This window comes from Adiantum capillus-veneris, chromosome 26 (assembly GCF_014529385.1).
Source record: "Adiantum capillus-veneris isolate H3 chromosome 26, ASM1452938v2, whole genome shotgun sequence".
In the NCBI taxonomy this organism is placed as follows: domain Eukaryota; kingdom Viridiplantae; phylum Streptophyta; class Polypodiopsida; order Polypodiales; family Pteridaceae; genus Adiantum; species Adiantum capillus-veneris.
Window position 1 is genome coordinate 25,311,091 of NC_140956.1, and position 16,549 is coordinate 25,327,639.

The following is a 16,549-nucleotide window of genomic DNA, read 5'->3' on the forward strand; positions in this document are numbered from 1 at the left end:
GAGACAAAGCATCTGCCACCACATTCTTCTGTCCCTGCACATGGACAATCTGGAAGTGAAACTGTGACAAGATGTTCGCCCACCGCATCTGCTTTTCCGAAAGCTGCTTCTGTGACAAGAAGTAGCGCAAACTCTGATGGTCTGTAAAGACAATAAAATCCGCTCCGAGTAGGTAATGCCGCCACTGAGTAAGAGCATGGATAACCGCCAAAAGCTCTTTCTCATAAATCTGTGCTGTCATCTCCGGCCTAGAGAACAAACGGCTCTCGTAAGCTATGACATGGCCTTCTTGCATCAAGACCGCACCCAGACTACGACCACAAGCATCACAATATACTTCGAATGACTTCTGCAAGTCCGGCAAAGTCAAAATAGGTCCCGTAGTCAATTTCTCTTTCAATGTCTGAAAGGCAGTCACCTCTGTGGGTCCCCACGAAAAAGGTACTCCTTTCTGTGTCAAGATATGCAAAGGGGAAGCAACCTCTGCAAACTTTCGTATGAACCGCCTGTAGTATGAACATAGTCCCAAGAAGCTTCTAACTTCATGGACATTCCTCAAATCGGGCCAATCACGGATAGTCTCTATCTTGGCCGGGTCCATTTGCACTCCTGTTGTGTTGCTGACACAATGTGTCCCAAAAAGTGTATCCTTGGTAGGAAAAAATTCACTTTTCTTTGCATTAATCACTAGCGTGTGATCTCGTAATGCCTAAAAGACTTGAAGCAGATGATCTCTGTGTTCTGCCTCATTCTTCGAGAAAACAATGATGTCGTCAAAAAAAGTGCCAACAAATAGCCTGTACTCTCGAAAAATCCTGTCCATCATCCGGTTAAATGTCGCAGGAGCATTGGTTAAGCCAAAAGGCATCACCAAAAACTCAAATAACCCAAAAGTCGTCCGAAAAGCTGTCTTGTAGACATCTCCTGGCGCTATCCTGATCTGATGATATCCACTCTTCAAGTCAATCCTGCTAAAGCACGAGGATCCCTGTAACCTGTCGAGTATATCATCGATCCTAGGAATCGGAAATCTGTTCTTGATGGTGATTTCGTTGAGAGTGCTATAATCGATGCACATTCTCCAAGATCCGTCTTTCTTCAAAACCAACAACACTGGAGAGCAATACGGTGAAGTACTAGGCTGGACAAGACTCTTTTCCAAGAGGTCTTTCACTGAGTTCATAATCTTTTCATTCTGTACTCGGCTCACACGATAAGGTGGCCGATTCGGTGGCGTGCTTCCAGATATCAGATCAATGGTATGATCTTCAGGCCCTCTCAAAAGCAATCGGCATGAGCGTGGAGAAAAAAAAATCTTGGCGTTCTTTTCTTCAGGTCAAAACATATTCAATCTTTATCCATCGTTCAGTTCTCCCAAAAGAATGAGTAAGAAAACTGAAGTTCATCAAGTACAATCTCTAAGCCCTTCATTTATCAAAGTCGCTTTCTCGGCCCGGTAGTCAACCACGGCGTAGTTCTTGTGGTACCAAGGGATCCCGAGTAGAACGTCACTCACGTGCCCTGAACACCCCTGTCATTGCAAACGAAGTTTGCCAATGCTCGGTGTAATGGCAACATCCCATCCGGGTGCCAGTCGAACTACCACCGCCAGTGGCGTCAGTCTGTCGGGCGCAGTTCCAAATCGAGCCGCCAATTCCAAGTGAAAAGAAGTTGGCCTTGGCTCCTTCAAAAGAGCTTCTTGATCCTTCACTTTGCCCCAAAAAAAAACGGCAAAGTTTGTACTTTCATTCATTTGATTCGGTGCAAGTCCCACGCCATGTGGTACCAGTTCTGCTTTTCTATCTGCCTTTTCTGCCACATTCCTCAGCTGCTCTCGAACTCTCAGACCTGTCGTCGTCTTTATCATTCTGTTCTTTCTGTGCCTTATCAGGGCACTTTGCGGAAATATGTCCATGTTTCCCGCATCCAAAGCACTTCCCCTCTCTGATGAAGCGAGCTCTCTCCTCAGGAGTAAGCTTGGGTCGTGCATCCTTTTTTTTTCTCTGGGTTGCTCTTTTTCATTCTACTTTCATTCCCAGAAGTCTGTTTGGCTCGTTGTGTCATGGCCTCATCTGTGGGGTAGGTCAGACTGCCAGAGTGAATGGCAAAGCCCCGCTTCGCATGACTCATCAACTCCTGAATAGAAGCTGACTTCTGTTCCAAGCAGTGATCTCGGATCTCTGTAGGTAGACCCAAGGTAAACCGCTCAATTTGTTCTCTGAACGAGATCTTCTTGAATGAAGAGGCGGGTAGAAAAGAGCTCCATAATCTTTCACAATAAGAATTCACTGTATCGCTCTTGGTCATCCGGAGATGGTTCCAAGCAGCTCGTATATCTCGCTCAAACTCTTGAGTCAACCAAGAAGAAATAAAAAGCCTCTTGAATTTCAGCCATGTAACTGGCACAGTCTTGCTTAATAGAAGCGTGGACCACCAAGTACGAGCATTCCCCTTAAAGTAAGAGGCAGCTCTCCGAATCTTGGAGTGCTCTGAATAGCGTCCTCCCGCGAAAGCGATGTCAAACTGCTGTATAAGAGACAAAGCCTTCGAAGCATCTGAGTATCCTGAAAAGTATCAAACTTGATCGAGTGGCCACCTTCCTTAAACTCTCGGACTTTCTTGCTGTTATCTTCGAGAAAGTCATACTGGTTGGCTTTGTAAAAATTCTTCTTGTTCGCATAAAACTTTCCGTCATCGGAATCTGAGCTGTCTGTAGACGAGTCCTCAGTAGAACTGTCACTCACTGGGCGAGATTTAGCCTTCTTTGCCTTTTTCTTGCCCGTTCCGAAGTTTTGTGTCTTGCTTCGCTTTTTGCTTTTTTTCTGTCTTCTTCGCTCTAATCCGAGGAGCTAGAAGAACTGTCAGAAGAAGAAGAAGAAGAACTGGGTACTCCTTCAAATCGAACACGCTTCTTCCGTTTCTTTGCCTTGTCAAATGTCAACCGACGACCCAAATATCCCGGGAAGTCAGTGCCTTTCTTCTGCTTTTTGCTGTGCTTTTTGTCTTTCTTTTGCACGTCGAAAAGCTGAGCAATCCGTGCATCAACCACGTTCTCCAGTTCCTGCTCCGTATATTTTCTTGGAGGCAGAAGGTTTCTTGAGAGCGGGTTTCGGGAGTGGTGTTGTGGTTCTCTGCCACTTCATCTGTACCTCTTCCAAAGAGGTCTGGTTCATATATTTTGCCATCTTCGGGTCCTTGGCAAAATTGAGCATCATCTTTGTTGCATCGCCGATCAACTGGCGACGCTCTATCTCTCGCCGCTCCGCCTAAGTAGGCCAAGGCGGGCCATACTCTTTGTCTGAATCTTCGTTGTGATCCCAGCCCGCATCTCCAGATGCAGAGGGAGTCGACTGATCATTGCCTGAAGCCATAGGTGCCGCGGAAAAAAATTTCGGGGATCGGATTTCCCGTAGAAGAGGAATCGGCCGTGCTCTGATACCACTGTAACAAACTTGGACACTCCAAGTCAAGAATCAACCGCGACAGCACCAAATAACCACTTCAAAACAATTCACAGATCACAATAGATTTGCACTGGCCCGGCGGAGTTCCGTGCCTAGAGATATTGGCCCCAAAGACTGGCGCCCCTTTCGGTATTTCTTTTTGTATTAATCAATCATCAAAGTACAAGAGAGCGGTTAGGGTTTCACTCTCAGACTCTGCGTCCAGATGCTCTGAGAAGTGAGGCCCTCACCACTAATTTAAAGGTTACAAGGGATGCCCAAAAGCAGAGCCCCAAAAGCTTTTAAAATCAAAAGCATCAGTTCTCTCTCTCTCTTAGAGAGTCTTTTCTCTTTTTTTAATAAAAAAAAGCAAAAGCAAAATTCGCGTAGCTCATCATTTTCCAAAAAAAAAATAAATTTTTTTTTTTTTTTTGTTCAAATAATCCGTCTCCGCGATTTCCGGAATTTAGGGTTTTTGGCAAAAATTAGGGTTTGCAGGAATTTTAGGGTTTCTAGCAGAAATTAGGGTTTCTGCTGTCCGCCACGTCATCACTTTGTGACAGAATTCCACCTCAAGTTGCAAAGCGCATGGATCTCCTCATATTGCTCTGCATTCGGCTCAAGCTCCTCGATCATGCGGTCCATTGCCCCATAAACCTTGCCAATGCAAGGATCCATGCCATCCACAACTCGAAGCAAATAAACCACCAGTTTTACCTGTGCGTCTAGACTCTTTAGCTCCTTCCAAAACTCAAGATCCTTTGCCTTCTCCTTGCACAAAATCCTTGCAATTGTCTTTGCATAGGGAGAGGTGTGGTGAACGCATCACTGATGAAGACCTGTCGGACCGCATTTTGACATTCAGACAGTCTGCGCACAAGAAGAAAGTTGAATGCGAAGCGGGTGTTTGAAGCCCGACCTCTTGAGGTACTCGCTCCGAACCAAGTTGTAAGTTGATGAAAGTAACAATCTTCACTGCATCAGCAATGACTGGAGCGATCCATTCTAGCTTGCCGATGTCTTTTAGAAGGTTGTTCAAGTAGTGTGTCATGCAAAAGCACACTATCACATGTGGATAGTGGCCCTCTACAATAGCTGATGCTGCTCTATTTGATGCCTCCCTATGTGTGACAAAGGCCACCACGTGTTGCTCACGGATTGTTTCTATGGCCGCTGTATACTCTGCTGAGAGGACATCGGCGGACTTGCCACTCTCGGTGGCATCATGAGAGTGCACAAAGTACATCTCTCTACTCGAGTATGCGACGAGGCCATGAATAGATCTCTTCCTTGTATCGCTCCACCCGTCGGCAATGAGGGAAACGCCATGTTTTGCCCAAAGTCGTTGAATATTGAGTGCTGCTTGCTCCACGATCGCCTTCTCTCGATCGAGCAAAGTGGTTCGGAGAGTTTCTAAAGATGGTGGCACATAGCCGGTGCCGTACTCTCCTATCCGTTGCACCATAACTTTGCAATACTCTAGAAGAGGTTAGTATGATGATTGATTATTCATAGTTTAAACTTTAGGGATCATAGTGGCGGAAACGACAATAACGGAAGAAATGAGAGAGAAGATCGATAAAGCATACCTCGCCGCGACAAATGGGTTATGGTCGCGATAGAAGAATCGGGCCACGGCGGCATCCACCTCTTCCTTCTTCTTTGGGTCCCAAGAGGTGGCAAGGGTCCTTTGGCAACGGATCGGACCCAATGAAGATCCCCAATGAAGATCCACTGGCACCGGCACCGGCACCGGCACCGGCACCGGATAGAGAAGAAGAAGGGAAAAGGAGGGTCTTTGGGTCCATACCTTTGCAACTTGGTTCGGGGAGAGAGAGAGAGAGAGAAATGAAATGAAATGAAATGTTATATTAACGTCTTCAAAAGGCCAGAGTGACCTATGAGACCAAACTGATACAAAAGTGGTGAATCTATTACAATGTCTGAAAAGTGTGAAAGTGTGAAAATAAATGCGAAAACTAAATACAAAGTATTAGATAAACTTCGTAGGAGCATTCTGGGTGTCTGGCTAGAATGCGTCTAATCCTTTGTTGTAGTCTCCTCCGGTGAAGTGTGCTTCTACATCTCGGTCGTGGTCGTCTCGATTTCCTAAGCTCAATCGCCCTGTCAATGAGGGTGCCTTTGGTCTGAACGTGGGTACTCCTTTGTGCTCGCTGCTGGCCTCTTGCTTCTCCTTCCATTCCTGCTTCTCTCGATCCGAAGAAATTTGTGATCTGCCTCTTAGGCTGTACTGCTCTTTGTCTTCTCATCAGATTATCCCTGTGCCGATGTAGTTCCAGTAGGTACAGGCCTAAGCACCTTTGATCCTGGTATTGCATGACTCTATCTAGAGGTCCAAAGCCTTCTTTAAATAGGCAATGGAAACGCCCGCGTATCTCATAGTATACGGTGCAATGACATATGTAGTGTAATTCTGTCTCCGGCTCCATTCCGCATAACTTGCAAATTCTGCTCTCATGTGGGATTCCCCTAAATTTGCCAAATTCAATTTCCAGCTAGTGTGAGGATGTACGAATCTGACCAATAGCACATCTCAAACCATGAGACAGGTGGGTATCCATGTAGCTCGGGCGAATCACAAAACCATCTTCAGATATCTGTAGGAAGTTTTCTTTGTAGTCGGCCATCTTCGTGCCCAATTCTTGTGTAGGGTCTACCCATGTCCTCTTAGTGTCCAACTGTATAAGATCCTGGCGGATGATTTTATTAATCTCCGTTCGTGTGATTGCCAGTGATGGAGCCTCAAGAGAGTATTGGAAGGGGGGTAATCTTTCCATACTGAACCCGTGTCTCTGAAACCACGAGGACAGTTGCGCATACCAGCATGATGTATCTCCCTTCGTTGCTAATTGTCGAAGAGGATTCGATGGCCAATCTAGTATATCGGCAATTATTTGTATCCCATAAACCGTGTATAAAGGACACTGATCTGGTGAGAGAGAGAGAGAGAGAGAGAGAGAGAGAGAGAGAGAGAGAGAGAGAGAGAGAGAGAGAGAGTTCTATTATCGTCCTCGGAGGTCAAATATGACCTATGGGACCAAATGAGCATGTCATGTGGTGTGAGTGGAGGTCATAAGTAACTCTTGATGCTCAAAAATGGTTGAAATGAGCGTCGCAATAGAGAGTCCAATCGTGGTTGGGAGAGAAAGGTATGTAGAGAGAGCTCATGGCTGAATATATGGGGAAAAGAGGACCTAATGTGGTCAAAAGCTGAGCACTCAAGTAGTCTGTGGTACTCACTCTCTCGCACTTGACGAGGGTATAAGGTGCAAAGTCGATTAGACTCCTCGGCAGTGCCCCAACGTCCTGTCTCGCAACGAAGAGAATAGGAGCTAAGACAAATGGAGGCAATGGTGCGGATCGCACTCAACGGGATGGACTCAAGGATATAGGGATGGGTTCGGTTACCTCGTTCGGAGAAGAAGAGAGATTTGTAGTTTGGGGCAAGGTGTGTGGTGTAATGGTTGAAGCGAGAACCTCCGGATTTCTCCCAAGCCGTGATACATTGGTGTTGTAAGAAGGCCTCATTGACTTGGGAGTCGATCGACGCATCTTTGACCAAGTGACATGCATCCCATCTTCCAAACCATTTCTTGATGTTAAGCATCCACTCCAAACTTAGTATTTTGCTCTTGCATGTCTTTTGGACCTTTTGACTTGCTTCATATGTGATTCTAGGAAGTCGATACAAAGGGCTACGTTGTGTCTTAAGCATGTACTCCACAACCCTTTGCATGCCGAAGACCTCAATGGGAAGCGATCCGGACTCAAGAAGTAAGAGCATGTAGGGTGTTTGTGTCTTGACTTGGAGAAAGTTGGTGAGAAAACGCTTTTGGACATTCTCAAACTCTTTCCAAGTAGACTTCCCGATGCTACCACCCCACACCTCCACTCCATAAAGAAGCACCTGTGTCACCAACGTGTCAAAGAGGTACTTTTTGAGAGCCCAACACTGGAGCTCTCTAGCATTGCACATGTTCTCAAATGCATAATAAGCCCTCTTTCCGGCTTCCAAGCGACGCATTGCGCAATCCTTCCATTTATGAGTGGATGGAACCTCAAGGCCAATATCTACCACTTCAAGTTGCTCATTGTTGTATACAATGCATGGATTTTCGTCATTGAGGGTCTTTACAAGCATAACCTTGGTTTTGAATCCATTCACGATCAGCCCGCCATGTAGGCAAAAGTGTTCCAAGACACTCATAAGCTTTTGTGCATCTTCTAAAGTATGTGCCAAGAGCACTACATCATCGGCATAAAGCAAAAGCATGATCACCGCATTTCCGATCTTAACCCCTTCTATGCCTTCTTGCTGAGAGAGAGAGAGAGAGAGAGAGAGAGAGAGAGAGAGAGATTTCTTTGACAGGATCTGTTCCTCGAGTGGACGGGAGGCTTGCTGTATCCCATGCCTTCGGTGATGTAACTATGAAAGAGCACTCGTCAGCTGAATCAGATATACATGAAGAAAGCATCTCTGAAGGGGATGAGTTTATCATGCTTGAAAGCGATGGGATATCTCACGTATGTGCTCTATTATTGTGTCTCCTTGCTCTAAGATGAGGTCTTGAATCATTTTAATTTTAGTTTTTTTAAATGTTTATTTGTTTTTAAACAAACAAGAAGAAGATTGAGTCATTCTTGCTTCATTATCCTTTTCTGGGGGCTTTATCATGTGCTATGTTTTGTGGAATCTATCAACAAATTTCATGTCCTTTGGCTTGAGCTTTAATTCTACTGATTGCTTTGCTGATGGAAAGGTGATGGATAACCAAGAAGCTGTAGACCTTGTGAGGAGTTTTGACGATCCTGAAGCTGCAGCTAAAGCGTTGGCGCGAGAGGCTGTAGCAAGAGGAAGCATAGATGATATATCTGCCATTGTTGTTGTCTTATGATTTTGTCCTTAAATGTCAGTTACACTGATGACCGCATCAAATATGCACTTGAGAAAGTTTCTTTGGAGGTGTCTACCAGGTGGTCATACTGATGAAGGCCTTTGAAGCTTTTGTCAATTGAATCTGCCAAAGCAAATTGTGGCTGTGCCAGAACTTTTGTTACTCTTTTAATGGAGCTTAGCAGAGCCAAGTATAGAGGAGGAGCGTCTTACAGGTCATTTCCTGTAGATAAAAGAGAGTTTCCATGGAGAGATAGCCACTAGAACTGATTGTATGTAGGAAAAGAGCCATTTTATTGCCATATAGAGACGGCCACAAGAATTTCTGCTGTAGGAACAAAGACAAGCTTTCCTGAGCCCCTTGGGAGTCTTAACATACTGACCGCATCAAATATGCACTTGAGAAAGTTTCTTTGGAGGTGTCTACCAGGTGGTCATACTGATTAAGGCCTTTGAATCTTTTGTCAATTGAATCTGCCAAAGCAAATTGTGGCTGTGCCACAACTTTCGTTACTCTTTTACTGGAGCTTAGAAGAGCCAAGTATAGAGGAGGAGCTTCTTACAGGTCATTTCCTGTAGATAAAAGAGTATTTCCATGGAGAGGTGGCCACTAGAACTGATTGTATGTAGGAAAAGAGCCATTTTATTGCCATATAGAGACGGCCACAAGAATTTCTTCTGTAGGAACAAAGGCAAGCTTTCCTGAGCCCCTTGGGAGTCTTAACATACTAGGTAAACTTTAGCTAGAAATCTAACATGTGTACTGGAGAAGGTGCTCTTATGTTAAGAAATTGTCCTATTGAATGACCTTCCCACTCAACTCACGTTGTCGGGTTGCCTGAAATAGGGATCATCTATGGGAGCTCTTGTAATCAACAGATTTAAATGGGACCAGTGTGCACCATGTGAACTCCTTGAAAATCTACCGAGTCTTATGGAAGAGAGACCACAAGCATGCCCAATTGTAACTGCTCTATTTACAAGAAGCCTTTGAAGGTGTGTGAACAGCGGTTTTTGCAACAGACTAACATTCTATTTTCTGAGTTTGAGATCAATGGACATTGTCGTTAACATAAAATTGGGGCTTTGTTTATTTTTTCTTGTAGCATTTGATAATAGTTTTCAAGACATTTCATATTGTAAAGCAATTGGACTGAAAGTGATGTATTTTTGGGAGCCAGAAATGAGCAAAATGAAAGCATGTCAGATGTCATACAATAAAAGCATACAATCTGCTTTGGCCTTGTATTGTTGCTCAAGTGCATTGCATACATAAAACAGATAAATTTGTGGATGCTTAGTCGTAGCCTCTTTTTCTCTCTCAAGCTCTTCTGTGTTGGGAGATTTTGCCAAAGGTTAAGACCTGCACCCAGAAAATGCACAAGCCCTTTACACTTCTATGGACATATTGTAAGTTTGATCTTTCAGCAAACGCCGGATCGTGGATCTGATGAGCTCACAAGGAAAGTATGCACACTTCAAATCTCAAGATGCATTTTACAATTCTTGCATATTCACAATTTTCAAAATTCCTTAAGCAGTTTTGCTCTTTTAACATGCGCTCCCATAGCAGTTACCTGCCCTCACAGACTTGGTTGTCTATTTATGGGCACTGATTTTCAACAGAGAGGTAGTGACTGTGGAGCTTTCTAATTAATATACTCACATGATGTGCACGCATACGAGGCAACAGTTTTCACCACGTGTCGTAGGTACCATCCATGTTCTACATGTCTATTTGACAAAAGGAAAACATCATCTTGAATTGATCTATATTAGAGTTCATGTTAGAATCATGCAGAAACAATCATTCTCTACATACTGCTGGGTTGCTCTTCCATTTGAATCTTTCTTTCTTTCTTTTTGCATATAACTGTCCCATTTAGATTGGAAAGGCTTGATAAGACTATTCTCTTTCGATCTCAGCTTCAGCTCCAATGTTGCAAGGGATGGTCACCTTTGGACTGGAAATAGAGCTCTCACATTGTTGTCTCTCTTCCTTCACTCACCCTCCTTTTGCTTGTCTTGTGTTTGCCCTACTAGCTTTCAATGCTGATCTTCTGGCTCCCTCTTGCAGCGGTGCTTGTTAGCGGCTACATGGTGGTTGAACCGCAGTTCCTCGATCTCCGCCATGGCACTTCACTAGTGGTTTTTCTTCTTCATCCTAGATGGGCACCTGTCGTATTAACCTTTGAACTTATATCATTTTGCCCTTGCATAAGAATTGATTCCATCGTGCTGTGTTGGATGTTTTGCTACCACATCTTCTAATCGTTGTGTGGCATTCTTCAACAGCATAAGTGGTGCATTACTGGGCAATTGGGCTTCATCAATCTACCCCTTCAGCACAAGTTGAGCTAGAGATGGTCTTGGTAAATTCTAGGTTTAAAATTAAGTCTACACACTAATTTTTATGCATGATGTGGCATTGCCAATCTAGATCTATCATTAGATTCTTGGCCCTCTTCTCTGGTGGCTCATATTCAATGTGGGCTTATTCTATTAGAACCTTCATCCTTTACTCTGTCATCCCAATTGATATCGAGTCTTTTTGTAAGGCTGCCTTCTAGCTCCTCCTCCTTATCTCTCATACATAATTCAATAAACAAATTGCTACATCATTTTATCTTTGCTATTAGAATGCTAAATAGGTTCTTTGAAATGTAGAACAAGTTATTGTTTAAACTTATAGCCTTGATGGAAAAATTATATGTAATTTTATCTGCGAGTTAGCTTAGTGTAACACCTTGTTCAACCTTCCTCCTCTTTTGTTTTTCTATAGTTGCTTGTCTAGCACCAGCGCCACTTGCTAGGTCTTCAATGCCATATATTTATCTGAGTATGGCAACTTAAAGGTGTGCTTCAAAGCACATCTTAGCCTCCTTGCTATTGATTATGGTTGATTCCTTTGTTGATTCATAAGTCAATAGAGCTTACATTGTTGTCTATAGCCACTTTGGAAACATTTTGGAAACCTCATACAATTATTACTGATGATGGCCGGCTTTCAAAAGCCACGACCGCGAGAACCAACCCCACTGGGGGGGGGGGGGGAACCTAATAATAATAAACGAAAGAAAAAAAGAAGTTTTTAGAGCTTGCCACCCCGCCACCCTCTTCCCTCCCATGCTTGCATGCAATGGGCCGCCTCTCAGCTTGGCCACACTCTCTCCATCTTTCCTCCATTATCACCAGAGGACAAGCTCTCTCTCTCTCTCTCTCTCTCTCTCTCTCTCTCTCTGCCCATAGGGCGCATAAAATAAGTTTTCTCCCTCTCATTTGTCAACCCACGAGGGGCCGCCATGCATGGGACAAGAGTCTCCCTCTGTCTCTTTCATTACACACACACACACACACACACACACACACACACACACACACACACACACACACACACACACTCATAGCCCCCCCCCACTTTTTCCTCTCTCGTCCTCATCATAATATATATATATATATATATATATATATATCTCCCTCTTGTTTGTCAACCAAGGCGGGCCGCCATGCATGCTCACTCTCTCCCTCACCCACTCCCTCTCTCCCCATCAACCACTCTCCTTGGCCCGCTACAACCCCTCTCTCTTTCTCCCGTTGACTCTCTCTCCCTCTCTTCCCCCCTCATCTCCCACTCTCGGACTCTCTCTCTCTCTCTCTCTCTCTCTCTCTCTCTCTCTCTCAACACCCGCCACACACACACACCCTCTCTCTCTCTCTCTCTCGTTCACTTGTGCAGGCCGCCATGCAGGGCAAAAGACTCCCTCTCAGTACAAGTTGCCGACACACACACACACACACACCCACCTATACACACACCTACACACACACAAACACAAACACACGCACACACCCACACACACCCCAACCCGCTCTCTCTCCTCACTCACGTCCTCTCCCTCGTTCTCTGTAGTCGGACAACCAGATATAAAAAATAAACTTATTTCTCTCTCCCTCGTTTCCACACACACACACACTCTCGTTACTTACACACACAACCCCATATACATACGCACACATACTCACAAGCACCTACACCCTCACACAATTACATACACATACACACTTACGAGCACATGCACATACATACACATTCACTACACGCATGAGCACACACACCCATTCACACAAGTATACGTACATCATACGCACACACAAGAAGTAAAAGCAAAAGAACTTGACATCGATGCCTAAAATGATAGAAGAAGACAACCAAAATTATCTGAAGGCAACCAGCAATCAAGAAATGACGTCGAAGGCATGCCTCGTTCGGTCCTGAAGCTGGCGAACGTGCTGCATCGATGTACCAGCAAAGCTCGCGATTCACCCACATCTCGTCCACGACGCATCTTCACAGTAAATATCCATAGGGTAATCTATTTTCTCCGTTTTCAAACCAAAAATCTTGTATAAAAACCAATTGTATATTGTCATCTCTCTCTAGATGATGGTCACAAATGCCCACTTAAGAGATATCATTTTAAAAATTCTCCTAAAACAAAGCAAGGGTCAACCATCTGGAACTCAACTCCTTGCTTTGTCTCTCCTGATTAGGGCTCTAACCTAATCAGATTATCCTAAACTAATGCATGTTGCACCTATAAAAGGGCACTAAGAGGTCACTATCAACGGAGGCACTTGGGAGTTAACACTTGAGAAGGAAGCCATGCACAAACCCTGACTCTAAGGATCACCACACACAAGATTAGAATCTCCGTGTATATGGAATTTTCTCTAGAGAATGCACTATAGGCTCTCTATCTCTTACTATCTCTCTCTATCACCGTAGTCGCCATTTTGCCGAAACTAAAGTTTTTGTAAATATCGCTTTGAAACAAGTTTTCCTGACATTCCCAGGGGTTTTTATCACCTACGTCTCTCTCTCTCTCTCTCTCTCTCTCTCTCTCTCTCTCTCTCTCTCCCCGGTGTGCAGTATTTGTGCTATTTTAAATCACCGTTGTCCGTGTCCTAACTGCTCAAAGCTAGGTGGTGTCCGCCGTTCATTTCCTGTGACGAGCTCGATGTGCACGATCCTGGCGTAGAGGCCGTCGGGGTCCATTTTGCGCTTTGCGCTTGTCATTTGGTGCCTCCATAGAGGAGGGCTTTTCGAAAACCTTCAGTTTACAAAACTGAAACGATGCGCGTCATCAATCGTGGACGAAGGACTGCAAGAGGTAAGTTCTCCATCTCACATCTCTCGCTCTAACCGCAAATCAAGAGCCACCTAAGGGGGGGCTGCAGGCTGCTCCCATGTCGTCGCCCACCGCACTCTATGAATGAGTGCCGTCAACGGGGGTAAAGAAGAAGCGAAAATTCTCTATATCGACATCCACCACGAAGAGGTCATCCATATCAAGGAAGGAAAAAGGTTGGTGAGGCCTCTCTTCCCCAAGGAATCTGCAAACAAAGGTATAGCCTCTACTCCTAAGTGGCCAAAAGGGGCTGCTCGTGCCAAAGGAAAGGAAGGGCTCGGTCAGTCCTGAATCACATGACCCCAAAGGAAGAAACACCTGGCTACACGAGTGCTTCAAGTTCAGGAAGCAGAATCGTGTTTAGTTTATAAAAAAGAAGGTCATCCGAGGCGAGGCGACAGAAAGTCGCCTATCAATTTGCGAGGCACATGCGAGTGCTGCCAGTCCACTTCGACAAACCCGAAGCAGAAGTGATAAGAAGGTTCTGATGCCCTAAAGAGAAGTGGTTTGGCTAATATCCTCGCTGCTTTAGAGGACGAGTAGAGGATCTTCTTTCTCTCCCCGTACAACTCATCCTGAAAAAACTGTCCACCTCGGGTGAAACTCAGTGGGCCGGAGACGAGTTATAACTAAATGGAGTGGAGTTCATGCAACGAGCCAACTACGGTAATTACTTGCAGCTGCTACTAGCTAAAAGGTTAGAGTAGTCAAACGCGTCGCCGTCACACAATACGTGCTAAGTGACGAAGGGAAGGTGAAGCGTATGAAGGGCGATGACCTCCTGTGGATGTGTCGACTTATCAACACCGGCATGGTAAGGGTGTAAGTAAGTACTCTACACTCTGTGCATCATGTATAACGGACCAACCACCTTTCCGTTTAGGTTTCTGCAACACATTCATGTGAATATATATGTAGATAGAAAAATCTTCTATCAATAGAAGATTGTGTATCTGTTTGGTGCTGCGGTGCTAGGAGAAATCCTTAGCTCCCCAGACCCTATTATCCTCCCCGTGTTGGATTACCACCACTCTTTCAATGTTTACATTTTTATCCTGTTTTGATCTATCCACCCAACCCTGTAAGAAAGCCGCTACAAGCCGCTGAGTCATTTGTGTTGTATATATATATATATATATATATATATATATATATATATATATATATATATATATATATATATATATGTAATTTCTTGCTCATTGATTTACTACCATGGCAAGTGTCTCTTTTTTCACATTCAGTAGGAAAAAGGGAGAAGACATCACCACCACCTTTCTGGATGACTTTGACATCGCTTGTGTGGTTTCCAACAAGGATGACGATGTCTCACGGCTATGAATCCTTCCTCTACTAATGAAAGTAAAGGCCAAGTCTTGGTACAATGCTTTGCCCCAAGCTACCAAGAATGCATGGGACATACTACGTACTGTATTTGTGAAGAGGTTTGGTGGAGGCACAACCTTAGAAAAGTTATGGCAACTGCTGACAAAGTTAAAGCAGGAAGGTCTGCTAGTGTATGCCACTTACAATCCAAGTTTGTGGATTTGTGGGAGCGATGGGTCACTGGAGGAAGGTGAAGGAGCGCCTAATTTCTTGAAAAAGGACCATTTCATTGCTGGCCTGTGGTGGTTGCCGCTTAAAGAGAAGGTGAAGGGGAGATTCCCTGCAACATATGAGTTGGCAGTGGAAGTAGCTTACCTTAAACACAAGAAGCTGCCCATGCAAGCAAGAGTCAACGAGTCAGAGGAATTGATCCCAGTCTGACTAACCCCAGTGATCGCAACAGCTACTCAGAGAACCCAAACACAAGAGACATGAGAAGAGCAACAAGACCTGTTGAGTTGCATCACTACTCAGCTTGAAAGTCTATCCATGCATCGGGTGTAACAAGGACATGTACCCGTAAAAAATCCAGAGCAAGGGAGAGGACAACGTAGGCAAAACTAAGAATACCACTGCTACAAATATGGAGAGGATGGCCATGGCATGTATTACTGTCCACATCCAAGAAGATAGAACTTCAATAGAGGAGGAAGACAGAATCAGATCTCTCCACCAAGGGCAAGACCACCACCGTCCAGGCAATCAGGGCCGATTCCACCGGTCCAAATCCTTTGACCACCCGTACAACCACCACAACCTCTCATTCCACCGCTACCTCCACCACCTGCTGGAAACCAAGCAGTGAGTGTCATTAGCCAGGAAGCTAAAGGGAAGGCAAAGGTAGAAGAGCCGGTCAAACAGAAGAACAAAGGAAAAGGAAAAGTAGAGGAGGTGGATGCCATGGGAGTGAATCGTGCCAGATATGAAGAAGCCTCTTAAAGGGAGGAGAAGATGAAAGGAAAAGGCGAGTCTAGCAAGCAGGCATCTAAGCTTCGGCGGAAGATCGACATTGTGGATTTTTCACTGGGTGAGTATGCTAAACCATATCACCTAGCTCAGGATGTATTAATGCAAGGTCCAAAGATAACCCGGACCCAATTACTCCATCTTACACCAAGGATGAGGGGACAATGGACGAAGATGGTAAGTACAAGAAAATCAAGACCAAGGATAGATGGGGCTATCTTTGGGAGGAATTTTGACAATATCCTACCTATCATGGATGCCCACATCAAGAGGCAACATATCTCAAACGTCTACATAGATGGTGGTGCACATATATGTGTCATGAGTGAGAAAACGATGCACCATATAGGCCTAGAGGTACGTAGGCCGGCACCCTGCCGAGCTAAAATGACAAATAACGTCAAAGTGAAGTGCGTAGGCATTGTGAATACAGTCAAAGTGAAGGCATTCAACACAGAAGTGGAGGTAGACATTTTCTTCATGCCGCACAAAGGGAAGGGCTACTTATCATCCTTGGAAGACCATGGCTCATGGCTATGGAGGCTAAGCAAGATTGGAGTACCAGAATGATCTAGATGAAGGATGCTAAAGGGAAGTCCATATTCTACGATATGAAGACTGGAAAGCAACACAACATGATCTTGGAGGCA

The 16,549-nt window shown here is 44.7% G+C and overlaps 1 protein-coding gene across 1 annotated transcript; it reads left to right on the plus strand.

Moving 5' to 3' along the window:
- The first annotated feature begins 7,833 nt into the window (after nt 1-7,833).
- Nucleotides 7,834-9,589, plus strand: LOC147423152 (putative protein phosphatase 2C 20). Its single transcript, XM_086502297.1, has 2 exons — nt 7,834-7,988; nt 8,225-9,589. The coding sequence occupies exons 1-2, from the start codon at nt 7,893-7,895 to the stop codon at nt 8,357-8,359; spliced, it is 231 nt and encodes a 76-aa protein (XP_086358423.1). The 5' UTR covers nt 7,834-7,892; the 3' UTR covers nt 8,360-9,589.
- The last annotated feature ends 6,960 nt before the right edge of the window (nt 9,590-16,549 follow it).

Bases quoted from the DNA above. Each gene is read 5' to 3' on its own strand.
- LOC147423152 (XM_086502297.1), top strand. From the start codon at position 7,893: ATGAAAGAGCACTCGTCAGCTGAATCAGATATACATGAAGAAAGCATC. The intron at 7,989-8,224 runs GTATGTGCTCTA...GCTGATGGAAAG, and splicing joins AAAGCGATGGGATATCTCAC to GTGATGGATAACCAAGAAGC.